Genomic DNA, 17,990 nt, shown 5'->3' with positions numbered 1-17,990 from the left:
TTCACTTATGTACCAGGCCCTCTTGCTTTGGAATAAACTACCTCATCACATATGGAGTGGTTATTTCAGCTAAATTCTTTTTTTTTATATTTTATTTATAAAATTTTCAATTTCTTACAAGTATAACACTTGTTACAGAAAAACAGCATAATGTAAATATTGAGGAAACAAATATAAAAAGAAATAAATGTACCTGCTTCCTTAGACCTCAAAGTAAAGGGGGGGTTACAATATTAGTGGAGTATCTAAAGGTAACATAACAGAAATATACATAATGCGGTTTATGTGTGCAATTTGTCTCGCTTCATTTATCCGAATCTGTGCGAAGTTGTTTCATATCCAAAAAGGATTTCAGCTGTTCTGAGTCATAGAATACATACTTTATCCCACTAAACCTGACCAGGCATTTGCAAGGATACGCTAACAGAAATGAGCCACCTAACTTGAGGACATCCTGTTTCATTGCCAAAAATAATTTCCTGCGTTCTTGAGTTACTTTAGTAACATCCGGAAATATCCACAATTTAGTGCCATAAAAAGGAACCTTTGAAAATTTAAAGTACAGCTTTAAAATTGTATTAAGGTCCTGTTCAAAAACCAGGGAAGCCAAAAGGGTAGCTCTTTCTGGGGCTATTTCAATGGATTGCTCCAGAATTGCCGACAGATTATTAAAGTCTATTCCAACCGCTCCAGCACCTTCTTTCTTTCCTTCTTTTCCACCTGAACTTATTGGAAGATAATATATTTTATTTACTGGGGGAATAAGTTCTTGAGGCATTTTCAAATTATCTTGCAGGTATTTTTTAAACAGTTCATTAGGGGTGTTACCAGGAATCTTAGGAAAATTCAGTACTTGGAGATTTAATCTTCTATTGAAGTTCTCAATCTGTTCAATTTTCCTATGCATTGCCAAATTGTTTTTTATCACCGTCATTTTAAATTCTTGCAATTGATCAACATCTTTTTTTAAATCTTTAACTTGTGTCGTCAAGTCTTCTTTAACCGTTTCTAAATTTTTTACCATGTCCTCAAATTTCACAGATAGAGTATTTACTTTTTCTGAAGTATTTTGAAGAGTTGAATCAATTTTGCTCAGCATTAGCCAAATCCTCTCTAAATTCACCTCTGGAGTTGTTCCGGGTCCTTCCGACACCAGGACCTCTCTTTCTCGGCTTCTTTCTCGTGGCAAGGGACCTCCGCTTGCTGGCTCCTTATTGACCATCGTGGGTTCTCGGGTGCCTGCTCCCCTCACCATCACAGAAGCCAGGCACGGAGGGCAGATGAATCAGGAGGCGGGGATAAAGATGTTTCCAAACCCAGCGGGGACTCCGCTCCACCAGATGGCCCTGCTGCGGGTAACCCCGTCTCTCCACTCTGAGACGTGCGCATGAGAAAGAACTCCATACTGCCCTGGAGTGGGGAGGAAGAAGCTGCGGGTGGCGGGGGAAGCCTCACAGTTCCTTTCCGCTTTGTATGCGGCATCGTGAAGGTAGGAAATCCATCTCACTCGAGCAGTGAAGAGCGACTTCTCGAGACGCACTCACATTACCGCCATCTTGGTAACGCCCCCTCTCCCGGGTGCTCAATCTTGTTGCCCAACGGCGAAGCTGCTGCCGGGGGGCTGTAATGTCGCCGGGCCATTTCAGCCAAATTTCAGTACTTTTCTTTCTGTTCTCATTTTATGTTCTGCTGCAGTCTATGCAGAGCTCCTTGTGTGTTTCACAGATCTATCCTCTCTTCTGTTCATATTGTTATTGTAAACTGACAATTTGATTTTATCTATGGCCCTTATGTTTCTTATCTGCCTTTGTCTGTCTTTGCCAGTATTTTGTCTTCTGTTTTTATGTGACCCTTTGATGCTGCATGTCAAAAGGCGGTTAATCAAATCCATAAACCTTAAAACTGAATAAGAACTAGCTTTCAATGCAACACAGAGAGACAGATGTATTATTTTCTTTTAGACATGGAATGACAAAAACCCTTTCGTATGTCTGGCCCCAACTGAAGAATGTTTCCCTTTCTACTTTATTTATTTTTCAGTTTGCAGATTTGTTTGCAAGGTCATATAATTAATTACATTGCCATAAGATGCAAGTGCTTACCCTGCCAGATGGAAGACTACATGACTCTAATGCGGTTTCCACTCGTTTCCTGTCAGCTGAAAATAAGCGATATATGCTGTGAAATGAAAATAAAACAGTGTGAGGTGGGGACATAAAATATTAAAAACCACATCGTTTTCAATCTGGACTGGCCAGCAGGAAAACTAGAAGAACATTAACGTCACTCACACAACAACCAATTCTCCTACCAACATTTTATGCTCTTAAAGCAAACATATAATAAACATTATGCTAAATGCTGTACCATATGCCCTTGTATTTTGTTGATAGTCCCGTATATGGTGTGCTATGTTTGTTGCAGCAAACCAAAAGTTGGAGTAAAAACACGTGAAACAATGTGCAGTCCAACAAACAGCCTTTATTAATGTGACCTGACACGGTCACCGTGTTTCGGCTAAACAGCCTGCCTCAGGAGTGTAAAAGTGCTGCCCGCCGCCGGCTAAATACCGGGGGTGGCGGGAGGGCGTCATGATTGCCATATGAATGCAGGGTACCTGAGAGCAGTTTTCTGAGAATTGTACTAGCAATTGACAGATCCATATGGACTTGGAAATCCAAGCAGATAGCTTGGTTTGTACCTTGCAAAGCAGTTCTACCTTACAAACAGTAAGATTAATAAATGCTGCATACGTGGCATATAAATAATACAAAAAATAAAAACAGAAGTGTGTGGTCAGGAATGCTATACTCTTGACAACATCCTTAAATATTACACATTATATAAGCTAGGGATGAGTAGACTTTCTCTGGTCTAAGCTCAGAATACTGGATTTCGATTTACTCACGATTGTGTTTCTTAAAAAAATATCTTAGGGGCAGTGGCGTAGCCATTATGGGGCCACGGGGTCCTGGGCCCCCGTAGATTTGCCCCTGGACCCCCCCTGCTGCCAACCCACCTGACCTCCTCCCGCCGCCAACCCGCCGTCGCCTACCTTTGCTGGCGAGGGATCCCAACACCCGCCAGCCGAGCCGAAACAGAACAAAGCCATCTTGCAAGGCTTCGTTCTGTTTCTGTGAGTCTGACATCCTGCATGTACAACATGCAGGATGTCAGACTAGAACGAAGCCTTGCGCGGGATTGGGAAGAAGAGGACCTTGGCTCGGCTGGCGGGAGTTGGGGTCCCCCGCCAGCAAAGGTAGGCGACGGCGGGTCGGCGGGGGGGGGGGTCAAAGTTGGTGGCGGGGAGGTTTGGCAATGGCAGGGGGCTTCAGCAATGGCGGCGGGAGTTGGTGGCGCCGGGGGGGGGGCTAAAATGTGCCCCCTCCCCTCGGGCTCTGGACCCCCCTCCCGCCGAAGTCTGGCCTGCTTAGAGGGCCATTTACTAACAGTTTAGTCCTACAGCAGGTTATGGCTAATCACACATTGTCATATGATGAGCTTTATAAAATGTCCCTTTCGACCCCCTCCCTCTGCCGCCAACTCTCCCCCGCCACCACCAGGTACCTTTGCTGGCAGGGATCCCCATCCCCCCCCCCCCAGCCGAATTCCCCTTCAGTGCCAGTCTCCGAGTCCGGCGCATTCGCTGATCTGGATTCTGTTTCTGTGAGTCCTAACATCCTGCACGTTCCTACATGCAGGATGTCAGGACTCACAGAAACAGAATCCAGATCAGCAATGCGCCGGAGACCGACGCTGAAAAGGACTTTGGCTGGCGGGAGTTGGGGACACCCGCCAGCAAAGGTACCTGGCTGTGGCGGTGGGGGAGGGTTGGCGGCAGCAGGAGGGTCAGCGAATGTGGTGGGGGAGGGGCAGAAGCGGGGGGGGGGGGGTGAAATCAGGGGGGCCAGGGCTAAATCTGCGGGGGCCCATGCCCCCATGGCCCAACCTAGCTATGCCCCTGGACTAGACACATGAGATCAGAGGTGGGCCTCAATGGTCAGCATTTACACAATTCAAGCTTTCAGTGATTTGCATTTGACAATTCAAACTGGGGCCCACCCTGTGGTTTGATTTTGCTATCCAATATTCCCAAACTGGATTCAGCAGTTTCAAATTCAATCCAAACTTGTTTAGCTACCCTATCATACAATTGTTAGTTCAATTGAATCCAGTTTACTTGGTCAAAGTTATTTATTTCAGCAGACATAAAAGGGAAAGGGAAATGGGACTTGATATACTGCCTTTCTGAGGTTTTTGCAATTACATTCAAAGTGGTTTACATATATTTAGGTACTTATTTTGTATTGGGGCAATGGAGAGTTAGGTGACTTGCCCAGAGTCATAAGGAGCTGCAGTGGGAATTGAACTCAGTTCCCCAGGATCAAAGTCCACTGCACTAACCACTAGGCTACTCCTCCAACCTCCTCCAAAATCTTTATCACAAGGTTTTAGGCAGTTTGCAAGTTAATACAATCAGCCTTACAGACATTAAATCAAATCATGTAAGCAAACAAATCTAACTGCACTTTATAACATTCTACAAATAGCAAAGTCCTCAAGGTCTTCTCAGATATGCAATCCAATTTCCATTTCTGCATCCACAGCATTCGTAGAGATATCAGGATTTTTATCAGCATAAATTCCAAAAATCTTACTAGTTGGTAATCCCCTTGTTAAAAGCTAAGAAGGCAATTCTATAACTGATCACCTCCTTTTAGATAAACTGATGCTACACACTGATAGTCTGCTCTACCATGGCATCTTAAAATACTAGTATTATAGGTTACCAGTGTAATCCGGCATTGGCATACCTAACATTTATATACCCGTAATTCACCATCCATTCCATAACTGTGGTTGTGTAAATTTGGCAAGAGCATGCGTAACTTAAAGTATTCTGTAAATTACGGGGTTGATATTTAAAGCATGTAAATGGCCAGAAATGGATTCTGGCCAGTTAAATTGCCTGTTTGGCACTAATCACTAATTTTCAGTGGCACTAACCAGTCTAGTGCCACTGAAAATAACTGGTTAGAAGCAAATTGAAGACCAGCTTTTTTGAGGGCGTTCAAGGGATGGACTCGGCACTTGGCTGGTTAAGTGCCGAGTCAGCACTTAACCAGCCAGGTTAACTGCATAAACAGGACTGCCAGTTAAGCACTGAATATTGCACGTAACCAGCTATGCATTAGCTGGCTCTGCAAACCCAGAAATTCAATGCCAGTGCTCAAATATGGCCTGGCACTGAATTTCTGGGTTCCTGGTGCCCAAATATGGCCTGGCACTGAATTTCTGGGTTTATCGCCCGCGGTGGTCAGCAAAAAACACTGCTCACTGCCAGATGAATGTTGGGCCTTATGTGTACAAGTGGGAGCCCCACCCATGTGTATATTCCCTTGCATTTATGCACTATGCCACTTGAATGCTCCCTTACAGGATAGCGCTTACGTGCCTTGTTAACACTTATGCATGCAAGTATTCACTTCCCCGTGCAAGTGCTAGTATTCTATAAATTTATGCATGAAGGGGATGCATGAATAGGGGCACCCAGCCATAGAATAAGGGGCAAGAGGACAATTCTATCAATGGGAACCTGTTCATACGCACCAAGAAAGCACCTATTTGGAGACCCTTCTATACAGGAAAGTAGGTGTATACTTTCCTTTATAGAATGAATGTGTAATAGGGTATATATGTACATATGTGTTTAGGCACAAGCACTTATGCTAGCTATAGAGCTGGTATAAATACTCACACCTGAATTGGGGAGATATATGCAAAACTTACAGTATTTTATAAGTTAGGTGTGTAAATGATGTGCCCCAACTATCTCTTCTCAGACTCTACTAATGTCAATGTTTACCAGCAAAGTATGCACCATTGAAAATGGATGCATGATTGCAGAATAGTGTGTAGCCAGATTATTGTCATTTACATGTGTATGTGTCAACCTACATATATAAATGACTACAATATTGGCTTTATGAGTGCTTTCACTGCCTGTTAGATAACCCCTTATAGAATTACTCCCTAAGTGGCTAGCTATTAAGGTCTGGTAAAAGGTATCTAAGTACTCCAGTATATGAAGAACACAATTTGCAATAAACCTTGTAAGCTATGCTCATCATGCCTCCAAGGAGCATAAGGCCACTAAGCTGCTGCCCGATGCTTCCAGATGGCACCTTAAAGGAGTCTTAGAAGACCCCTAGTTTCCCCCCCACCAAAGCTGCCCCCGAATACAGAAGCTCCTCTGAAGATCTTCAACTTCCCATTCATGATCCCCCTAAAGAGCTTCAACCCCTCCTTTCACATGACACTCTTGTAGATCTACCCCTCTTGTAAACAGCCCCTGTCAAACAACCTTCCACAGTATATGGAGTGTGACCTCTTCTTGTAGTATCACAACACTATCGCAAGAGGTCACAGCTGGCATTTTGACACAGAGCCGGCATGGGCAGGAGTGACTGGGGACCACTCCTGCCCAACCTACATTAGGCCACCAGGAAACCCTACAGGTAGAGTTTGATGGAGCAGAAGAGTATGAGTTGATTTGTCGATGTAACAGTTTTTGATCCCTTAAACCCTGAAACAGCTTTTACAGCAAAACTGTGGCCACCATTGGTGGGACCGAGTTTGAACTGTCTTTAACACTTTCTCCATCATTAGGGATATGAACTATTTTGGAATATCTTCCTGTTAATTGAAAAATATTTTAAAAGAAGAGAAATTAAGAATAAGCACGGATCAAGACTGGAGTTTGGAAAGTTTATGTGGAAGGTTTTTCTGCCTCTGAGGAGCCCTATTTGAAGTCTGTGAGAACATTTTTATGGTTCTTGGCTAGGGTCTTGAGACTTTTTCTTCCATATTTTGAACAGAATTATAACAGCTTTATAGATTTCATGATTTGACTTCTTCACAGTGGTTTGAGTTTGTTTTGACTATACTGTGAAACCACAGTTTCTATTTTTTGTTCAGTACCCTACAGGTAAGCCCGGGGGTTGGGGAATCTTTGGGAGGGGGCTGATCAAGAGGGGGCCACAAGGGAAAGATTCAGTGGTGGAGGGGGAACTAGGGGTCTGCTGAAGTCTTTTAAGATGCTGTCTGGGAGCATTATGTCACAGCCTAATGGACCATTGCTTCCTGAAGGAAAAAAATGTCAGCTTATTGATAACATTATTTTGCCTGGAATAACATAGCTTGGAGTGTTCACCCCAAGCCGCCTTGCTCAATTTACAAAAAGAAAAAGAGAAGGAGAAAACAATTAAACAAATTACAAAGGCAGAAGGATCCTACATAATGCTAGCTGGATACGTGCTAACCAGATGGTACAACCATCACATTCACATTTGGTCTGCCTTCCCAGCCACCAAAACGTCTAAAAATTGCTTAGGTTCAAAGGAAACAAAATTATCAAAACTATATTTAACATAACAAATAGCAGAAAATTTCATATGATAAATCACCCCGATCACCAGGACTCTTAGGCATAATCCCCAAAAGTCCTTATGACACTGTTGGGTTACTAGAAAAAGATCAGGAAATATAGTGAAATTTGAACCTAGAAATTGTTCATACATATACCTGAAGTAATTATGTAGAACCAGATTACTATCTGGCTTCAGTGCAAAAGTTACCAGCAAGGTGGACTTAGCAGTAATCACTTCCAAGGAACGTTTAAGAGGTAGAGCACCCAATTCCAGTCCTAAAAGATAGATACTGGGCTGGGCACATATCATAAGGGAAGGTTCTCACTGGGGAACTGCAACATTTCACACAAATATTGGGTAATAAGTGAAATAAATGGAGACCTCAGGAAATTAATGAGTCTTAAATTATTCCTCCTTGTAAGATTATCCAAGTGCTTAAGTTTACATTTCATAATTTCTCTATCCTTAATTGCATTCAGTTCCGATCTAAGTTCCCCAACTTGTTCTATAACAATTCCAAACTGCTCTTTCAGTTGGTTTAATTTACCACCATGAGATTCTACTTTAGTCTTTGTCCCCAGATTTCCCCAAAAATATCTTCATCGAATGCTGGAGAGAGAAAGAGATCCAAAGTTTTGGTGGCTTCCCAAATGGCATCTCCATTGACTACCACTGGTTTCTGCAAACTTCAGCCCGGCATTGTTAGAAACAGTTCCAGCAGCAGAGCTCTACTCCCTGATGTTCACACTGCCATTTATAGGTTAGAAGGAGGGGAGATTTCCACACACTAATTCTCTGCTCAGTTGAGCCAGCATCAACTGCTCTTCCCTCATCCCTGTGTGGGACTCAACAAGCTGCTCCTCATTCTTGGAGGAACCAGTCTTTCCTCCGGGCTCAAAGATACCCACTATGCATTAAGGTCCAATCCATTACGCACCAGGTCCTCTAAAAACTCTGCAGTGGGTCCTACAGCCGTGAATCCAACTTCCTCAAGGGTAGTTTGGAACAGACCTAAAACAGAACAGAAGTCTGCACCCCATGGGTAGGTGCGTGTCTGTCCTTTTCTCTTCTTATCCATTGTATCAGCACAAATGGGCAGAAAAGTGGGCTAACCAGATGCCAACATGGGAGCTGAGTCACAGCACCTCTACCCCAGATGCCATCTTGACCTCAGCATACATTAAGGGTCAACCAACATGTCTTGTGGTCATAATACACACTAACTATACCCCTTAAGTGTTGTTGAACCCAGGAATAACACACCTGTCAAAAACAGTGATAAGAAAGCCTTTCAAGAAAAACTGGTTGTTGTTTAACATATTTTCAAAACTATAAAATTGTGGGTAATTTTGTAAAGCATTTTCCACATGTAAAGTGCAGAAAATTACTGTTACATAAATGTGCAGGTGTTTTTGCACATACAAGTGAGTGTGCAGAAAAGAGCACACATACTTTTATGCCAACCATGCATATGAATTCCTGGGGACAGACAAGGGATGGAATTGTGGAGGAGGTGTAAATTGTGCGAGAGCTTAATTATGCACTACTGGAGATTATTGTAGGAGGCTGTTTTATAACAGTACATAGGTACCCTACTACTACTACTACTACTATTTAGCATTTCTATAGCGCTACAAGGCGTATGCAATGTTAAAGAGGTGGGCTTTCAGTCTAGATTTAAAGGTGGCCAAGGATGGGGCAAGACGTAGGGGCTCAGGAAGTTTATTCCAGGCGTAGGGTGCAGCGAGACAGAAGGCGCGAAGTCTGGAGTTGGCAGTAGTGGAGAAGGGAACAGATAAGAAGGATTTATCCATGGAGTGGAGTGCACGGGAAGGGGTATAGGGAAGGACGAGTGTGGAGAGATACTGGGGAGCAGCAGAGAGAGTACATTTATAGGTTAGTAGAAGAAGTTTGAACAGGATGCGACGGGTAGATTACCCACATTGCCTTTACCCTCTAGCGTACCAAGGATGGGGCGGTGGGGCCTGTTCACCTCGGGTGCAGGTAGCAAGGGGGTGCACTGAGGTACATGGCTGTTGGCTCTCACAGTTCCTTGTCCCTTCTGACATCAACTCCATGTTCCAGGGCACAGGACATGCAGAGCCGATAGCCACGCACCTACACAGCACATCCTCCTTCCTCCTCGGAGAGGGGTGCTCCACCCCAGATGGCAACTAAGGTAGGTATGTCACTGCCTTTACCTACCCAGTTTACCTCACCCTCACAATACCTTATTCTCCCTTTTGGAGCTTGTGTTCCCTAAATGATCACAGGTTAATCCTCCCAGGTCCCGCCAAGGCTAAATGAAAATCTACCCAAAAAAGAGATTTTTTTTTCTTCCAGGCCCCCTAACATTTAGAATAATCTACCCGTCCCACTTACACAGAGTCCATTCTGGGCCCATTTCAAGACATTTATTTTCATGTCACTCTTGAGTAACTGGTGAACCTCTTGGGTTCATTGGGATTCTGGTGCAAGTCAGATTAGGCTTTGTTGGAATTCCTGTATTCTTTGAATGCTTGTTCTGTCCTATTCAGATTGGCCTTCTTTTGTCTCCTGATTTTTATGAATTGTAAACTGCCAAGGCTTGTTTTTGCAACTGGAGTGGTAGAGTAAATCTTCAATAGACTATAAACCATAAAATAGGTACCTTTCAGGGAAATTTTATTGATGCTGTTAAAAAATTGCTTCTTACACAGAAACATCTCTGATATCCAACAGCCTGCTTCTTGTCTCCAACACAATGAACAGTATTAACTCTCCTTACACAATAAAATCACTATAGCATTTCCAGCAATGAAGTGTTTTAGCTATTTAATTAATTAGTTGATATATTGGTGCTTAATTGCACAACAGGTGATTTCCAAACTTTCTTCCATAATTGTTTTCTCCCACAGAGAGCAAGCCATTCTGAAGTATGACCCTCTTTTAAAATCGTTGAGAGAGTTGCTAACTAAGTGCTCCTCCTGAGGTCGATATTCTCCATCTGTGAAGTAGTTACAGAATAAATCTAAGAGTATCATGAGTGGCACTAGACTTTCTGCAGAGTGCCTGTGACATTAGTTCGGTATCCCTGATTGACAAGAAGGAAAGTTCAGTGTTCTTCAATGTAAGATTGTGGGGCTAATGGTGGCCCCTCGAGACCTTTGGGTGGCCGCCATCATCATTCTGTTTTTTTTTTGTTTTGTTTTTTACCTATACTATTCATAAGAACATAAGAATAATCATGCTGGGTCAGACCAATGGTCCATCTAGCCCAGTATCCTGCTTCCAACAGTGGCCAATCCAGGTCACAAGTACTTGGCAGAAACCCAAATAGTAGCAACCTTCCATGCTACCAATCCCAGGAAAAGCAGTGGCTTCCTCCATGTCTATCTCAATAGCACACTATGGATTTTTCCTCTTCTCTGCTCCTTTATCCATGCTTGTGTCAGAAAGAAGAAAGTGGATGAGGGGAAGAGCCTCGTGCTTGAAATACAAGGAATTTCTTGATAGACAAAGAGAATGGAATTCAAAACACTCACTTTCTTGAGGATACCCTCAGTGGAAAGTTTGAAGGTGGGATGATGGAATGGATGTAATTAACACACATCAGTCATCAGTGTCATAGCCCCACATGGGAAGATACTTGGAGGGGAATAATCAAAAGGAACGTCCTCGTTTCGATTTGGACATCCTCGCAAAACATCCCGATCTATGGGCGGGGAAACAAGATGGACGTCCATCTTTCATCTCGATAATACGGTCAGGGACGCCCAAATGCTCTCCCATTTTTTTCTGCCTATCAAAAAAGTTCTGTTTTGAATTTAATTTGCTTTGTTAACAAATGCTACTGCGTACTCTGTACCAGCAAATGGGATAGTTTGTATATGTGTAAAGTATATTGTTTAATCATGCCTGTTTACGTAATAATTGTAGGGCTAGATTTACTTATGCATGTTAATGTGTTAAAATGCATTAAAACATATTAATGTGCGCTAACAAGATGTAGGGGCTCGTTTTAAGAAGAAAAAAGTCATGACGTGGCAGAAAAATGTTTTTTCTTCAAAAAAATGTCCAAGTTGCGATTTTCAACACTCCGATTTTCAACATTTTGCACCATAGTTCATCCAAATTTCAAGGGGGCGAGATGAGGGTATGTTTTGAACGGGACATTGGTGGGACATGGGTAGCACCAAAAGATAGACGTTTACTGCAATAATGGAACAAAATGAAAATATCTAGGGCCAATATTAAGACATTTTTGGCTAGACAACTAAATGATCAAAAGGTGCTCTAAACGACCACTGGAAGGATCAAAATATAAGCCCCACTTACTCCCCCAGTGGTCACTGGCCCCTCCCAGCCACCTATGATGTGACAGTGACTGTACATATCAGGCTCTATGACAGCTTCAGAAATGATGGTCAGTTCTATTAGAGCAGCAAGTAGATTCCAGGAGTAGCCTAGTGGCCAGTGCAGTGGACTGTAGAGAGGGGGACCCAGGCCCACATCCCAGTCTAATTGGTACACTTGTGATGGAATGTGTGAGCCCTCCAAAAAACACTAACATACCTACTGTACCTACATATAGGTGACACCTGCAAGCTTGAAAGCTATTGTAGCGGTGTACAGTGAGCTACAGTAAGTATTTTTCTGCTCCTGGAGAGCTCACCATACAATATAAGGGGGTTATGAGATGTGTACCTGGGACATTTTATGTGAAGCCAACTGCAGTGCCCCCTAGGCTGCCCCAGTGCTCTGGGATGTCTTTGTGACCATTCTACTAAGAATGATGGCCCCCAGATATCCCAATGACTGTTTTTTGGGCGTTTTTTTTATTGGATGTTTTATTTTCCACAATGGTCCCAAAAGAAAACCACACTGAATATCTAGGAAAAAGGTGATTTTTTAAAACAAAAAGATATGACATTTTTTAGGCTCGAGAATGTCTATGTTCACAACTTGATTTTTTAACATTTCTAGGAAAACCTCCGAAGTTGGACTTAGATGTTTTATTGAAAATGCCCCCCCTTAATATACGATATGACTCTAGCCCCATTATTCCCAATGGGGCTTATTACTAACTAAACACATAAGTCATATTAGCATGCACTGATGTGCATTAACATGGATTAACACATTAATGCACCTTAGTAAATGAGGCTCTTCTTCAATTATTTAAAGCAAATTAATAATCTGTGCAAAGAATGAATAAAACTTACTTCTTTACAGGAATACGTCCTTCAGGACTAACTTGCAGTTTAAGCTTGGTGTAACTATTAAGGAAAAAAATATAAAATTATAAATATACATAGACATATTTTGGGACGAGTATTCAAAAGCATTTATACATTTCAGACTAAATTCAGTAAATGGTTCTCACTCAAAATTTGGCGCTGAGAAAAATCAGCACTGAGCAGTATTCCATAAAGGGTGCTCCGGGATAGGCATCCTTTATAGAATATTGCTTTGCACTGGAAAGTGCGCCAACCTTTGGGCATTAGGAGTTATATCAACTGAAACAGGCGCGGATCCCCAGTATTCTGTAATACTGCACACATCTTTAGTGAATGCACCAACCCACCCATGCCCCTTCCATGGCCATGTCGCATTTTGAGTTTCATGCTAAAGGATTTGCACACTTATCTTTACAGAATAGCACTCGGCAAGATTCACGCGCAAATTCAAATTGTTACCAATTAGCACCAATGACTGTTAGCACCCAATTACTGGTGTTAATTGGCTAGTTAGCTAAGGAGCCCTTTTACTAAGCAGCAGTAAGACTAAAACTGCTCCAGGGACCTGCATACTGCTGTCATGGAGCTGGGTATGATATTTGAGGCTGGCATAGAGGATAGGAAAAATATTTAAAAAAATGTTTTTGAGGGTAGGAGGGGGTTAGTGACCACTGGGGAAGTAAGGGGAGGTCATCCCCGATTCCCTCTGGTGGCCATCTGGTCATTTAGGGCACATTTTTGTGGCTTGGTTGTAAGAAAAAAAGGATCAGGTAAAGTTGTCCAAGTGTTCATCAGGGACGCCCTTCTTTTTTCCATTATCGGTCGAGATGCCCATGTGTTAGGCATGCCCCAGTCCCGCCTTTGCTACGCCTCCGACTCGCCCCCGTGAACTTTGGTCATCCTCGCGACAGAAAGCAGTTGAGGACGCCCAAAATTGGCTTTCGATTATGCTGATTTGGGCAACCCTGTGAGAAGGACGCCCATCTTCCAATTTGTGTCGAAAGATGGGCGTCCTTCTCTTTCGAAAATAAGCCTGCAAGTCTCCTTTTCAGTTACATGATAAAAGATTTGCACGCACATCTTTATAGAATAACGCTCAGCAAGATGAGAGTGCAAATCCAAATTGTTGCCAATTAACACCAATAATTAGCACCCAATTATCAGCACTAATTGGCTTGTTATTTAAATTATATGTGCAAATTGTGCATGTGCCCAAATATGCATGCACAACTTTGGGTGCCATTTGTAGAATACAGGTGTTTATGTCATGTCTTCCTCCAATATAAAGGCTTGCAACCCTGGACTGCGGGCATTTGTACTTATTACTTTGCAGCTGTCTTGAGTTGCCTTCCTTATGTTCTGTACAGCTTTGTGCCTGGTTGTGTCTAGTGTTTTGTTTCATATGAGTTACTGAGCTTGTCATGTTGCTTTCCCTGGGGAGTGACATCTCAGACTCAAGCACACTGACTTGCCACCATCATTGCTTAGTTTAAATGCCTAGTAATATATTGCCTGAATTTCTCACCTAGAATCCTTCTTCCTGTCACAGAAAGATGTAGGCCATCATTACAACGTAAGTGCTAATTTTAGAAGTGCCATTTGGGTTGCATTTGCATAAACTGACACTTAGATGTTTATATTGCATAAATGTACAAGGCTCAATTACCCAAATCTGGGATATACATGTCTAAAATGGAAGAATGTGCAAGTGGCAAGGGGTCATGTTTTGGACAGGACTAGGGCAGACCATTTCAGAAGGTACATGTCCTAGATAGGAGGCATGTCCTACCAGAAAACTCTGATAGGACATACCTCCTATCTAAGACATCTAAGTTTCAGAAAAGTGGCCCTACTGAGCAGTGCTACACTGGAGGGATTAGGGGAAGTTGCCCTATTAATCTTTCAGTGGTTGTTCTCTCTCCTGACTTGAAGTGCAGGGGTTCTAGTTTCCATTATAGACAGTAATCAAAGGAGGTTTTCTGCACTTCCAGTGTATAAATTATTCTGGCATCATCGCCTCCTCCTACAACATGATTCAGAAGGCAAAGCTAATTTAGTTCCTTTTACTAAGTGTCCTTAGTGCACCCTTACGTGCGTCCCTTATGCTAAGGCCATTTTTACTGTGGCCTTAAAAATGGCCTTTTTGTATTAATGGCCATGTGCTAATGTTACTAAACCAACAAACAAGGGAGAGAACCCTAAAAAATAGTCCAAATCTACACAAATATATATCAAGGGTTCTCATACAGGGTCCAACTCAAAAATACTGCGAAAATACAAGGAGGAAAATGCCTCAAGAAGCTCCTGGCTATACTGGGCAACGGGAGCAGGACTGCTTCATCATTGGCCCAAAAACCTCCTTGTCTGTTTCAATAGCTCCTACACATCATAGCCAAAAAGCTTTTCTTTATTTTCAATAGTATTGCTATATTGCTGCAACGTTGCTAAATTCAAAATGTGTACTTAGCTTGTATGGTTCTTCCTTTCCCAAAATTCAGACCGTGACTTATGGTGGCCAGCGTTTTGTTCGCCTGCTTTAGGGTCTGCCAGTCAAAAATAGCAAGGGAACACTACCTGTTTCTTCACAGAGAAGGAAGACCTTTTGGCTATGATGTGTAAGTGCTGTTGAATCAGACAAGGAGGTTTTTTGTGCCAATGATGAAGCAGTTCTACTCCCGTTCCCTAGTATAGCTGGGAGCTTCTTGAGGTTTTTTCCTCCTTGTATTTTCACAGTATTTTTGAGTCGGACCCTGTACGAGAACCCTTGATATATATATATGTGTTAATGTTGCCATTAAAAATTTTTACCATGCAATCACGCAACACAACCCATTTTGTAGCAGTAAGAGCTCACTCAGTGCCGTAGAGAGGGCTAATGGCACCCGGGGCGGGTCGCCGCTGCGCACCCCCCCCGGGTGCAGCACGGCATGACCTCCCTCCTGTGGCGCACCCCCCCCCCGGAGCGCAACCCCCCCGGACCGCATTCTTACCTGTGGGAGGGCCGATCCGCCCCGAGTGCACGTCACTCGGAGCTGTGTCGGCCCTGCTGGTTCCCTGCTCTCTCTGCCCCGGAACAGGAAGTAACCTGTTCTGGGGCAGAGAGAGCAGGGAACCAGCGGGGTCAGCACCCCCCGAGCGCGTGCACCCGGGGCGGACCGCCCCTCCCGCCCCCCTTCCTATGCCACTGAGTTCACGTGGTATTCCTACGCTAACCAGTTAGTGTTTGGTAATGTAACTGCACTAACTGATTAGTACAGGAATGCCTACTCTCTGCCCCCCCAACACTCCCTTAAAATATATTTTAGCACATGCTTATTTAGCAGTTATTGCAGGATGCCTGAGAAGGTCCTGTGGTATACCATTTTAAGCTACATTAGGTATGTGTTAACACCTAAAGCAGCTCAGTTTAAGGGCCTGTTAGATTGGCTTCTGATTTTAAAAAATGGCAGAATTTAGGGTCTAAAATACAAGTCTTTCCTGATTTAGCAAGGGAAACACAGAAAAGAAGAACTGAATTTCTGGCTTTAAAATCTAGAGTTCTTAATGTTGGTGGATCCTTTCTTTTGAAATTTCCCTGCAGATGTTTAGTGACTTTGAATCAAATTAATTATGTTTTCTTTGACCCTAAAAAACTGAGAATTTGTTCATTCTAAAGAAGGTACTAGGGATACCCTGGTCACACCCAATAACTGATTAGCTGTATATCGGCTGTGTGTGTTCATCTGTCCACTGCTCTATTGATGATTTATTGTATTTAGTGTTTGATTTCCTAGTTCTTGGATCTAAACTATGTGGACAAAGTTAAACCTTTTTTTCCTATAATCATTTTCTTTTTGGATAATATTAAGTTGTGATATTGCTGAAACATAATATATGTAAATGTAACATAAAATATAAATTACAAAAAATGGTAGAATAATGCCAAGAAATAGCTCTTTAGAAATGGTGAATAATATTAAAGGAGCAGTGATTAGTGTTGTTTTAATACAGCAGAGATCAGAAAAAAGCTGTGATAGTCTAGATAAAAATGTATAACATGTCTTCATTCTGCTAAATGTGTTAACAGGAGAATATGTGAGTATAGAAAACGAAATATGAAACAAACTGTGCTGACACAACTCAATGAATAACTGGAAATTATAGAAAGAAAATGTCCCAAAAGCATTGAAAGCACAACATGAATAAGGCCAACTGCTCATTAGAAGTGCAGAAGGTGCCAGCATGCCTAGCAGCCTGTGGCAGGGGACTTTTGCCAGCCAATAATTTGAACTAATGTAGTATGTTCAACACTAACCTTCCACAAAAGATTCAAAGAGAAAACCGAAAGCTCTCATTACTTTCTTAACATTACAAAGTCCTTTGCTTCCTTGCACATAAGGTGTGGGTTGTTTCCTGGTGCTGTTGTACTTTGAATTTAAAATGTAAAATATTAACCTTCTTCCTCTACCAGAAAATGTGTTTATCTGTTATTCCTATTTTTTTTCTCAGTTTAGATTGCTGTGCATGTTTCTCTCCATAAGAGCCAGGAAATACTTTGTAAAAGTTGGGAATGGAGTTTTCATACTGCAAAATTTCCTCAATTTTCTGCCAATAAGGCGTGCATTTTTCCTGCTGCTTTTGAACTTATAAGAACATAAGAGTTGTCTTATCAGGTCATACCAAGGGTCCATCTACTCTCGCATCATGTTTCCAACACTGACCAGTCTAAGTCAGAAGTGCCTGGCAGCGTCCCCAAAAAGTAGCAAAATTCCATGCTACTTAACCTCAGAGATAAGCAGTGACTTTCTCCAGTTCTAACTTTGAACTGTTTATGGACTTCTCCTCCAGAAATTAGTCCAGACTTGTTTTTTAACCCAGGTACATTAATTGCTGTTACCACTTGCTCCAGTAATGAGTTCCAGAACTTAACTATATGTTGAGTGAAAAAAATATGTTCTCCTATTTGTTTTAAATGTGCAACTATCAGGCTTATTTTTGAAAGTGATCGCCGGCCATTTCCCAACATAAATCGGGAGATGGCCGGCGATCTCTCAAAAGCGGCAAAATTGGTATAATCGAAAGCGGCTTTTTTGACAGCATCGCCGCTTTCCCGTCGCCTCGCCGGCGAAAGTTCAAGGGGGCATGTTGGTGGCATAGCGAAGGCGGGGCATGGGCAGGCATGGGCGTGGCTACCAGATGGCCGGCTTTCGCGGATAATGGAAAAAAAAAGCGGCGTTAAGCGGTATTTCACCGGGTTTACTTGGTCTTTTTATTTTCACGAACAAGCCTCAAAAAGGTGCCTCAACTGACCAGATAACCACCGGAGGGAATGGGGGATGACCTCCCCATACTCCCCAAGTGG

At 42.7% G+C, this 17,990-nt stretch overlaps 1 protein-coding gene across 5 annotated transcripts in view; it reads right to left on the bottom strand.

Moving 5' to 3' along the window:
* PLCB1 (phospholipase C beta 1) overlaps positions 1 to 17,990 on the bottom strand; it is a 1,287,346-nt gene that overhangs the window by 506,138 nt on the left and 763,218 nt on the right. For all 5 annotated transcript variants that reach the window (XR_003941444.1, XM_030196316.1, XM_030196317.1 and 2 more), the window contains 2 exons: positions 12,635 to 12,688; positions 2,103 to 2,178 (listed from right to left, as the gene is read on the bottom strand). Coding sequence is in view for 4 of the 5 variants with exons in the window: in XM_030196316.1 (XP_030052176.1) it covers positions 2,103 to 2,178; positions 12,635 to 12,688 (130 nt within the window). In the remaining variant the exon portion in view is untranslated. The remainder of the gene's footprint in view (positions 1 to 2,102; positions 2,179 to 12,634; positions 12,689 to 17,990) is intronic.

Source organism: Microcaecilia unicolor, chromosome 3 (assembly GCF_901765095.1).
Source record: "Microcaecilia unicolor chromosome 3, aMicUni1.1, whole genome shotgun sequence".
Taxonomy (NCBI): Eukaryota; Metazoa; Chordata; class Amphibia; order Gymnophiona; family Siphonopidae; genus Microcaecilia; species Microcaecilia unicolor.
The sequence above is the reverse complement of the archived record's forward strand: the minus strand, read 5'-3'. Positions and strand labels throughout refer to the sequence as shown.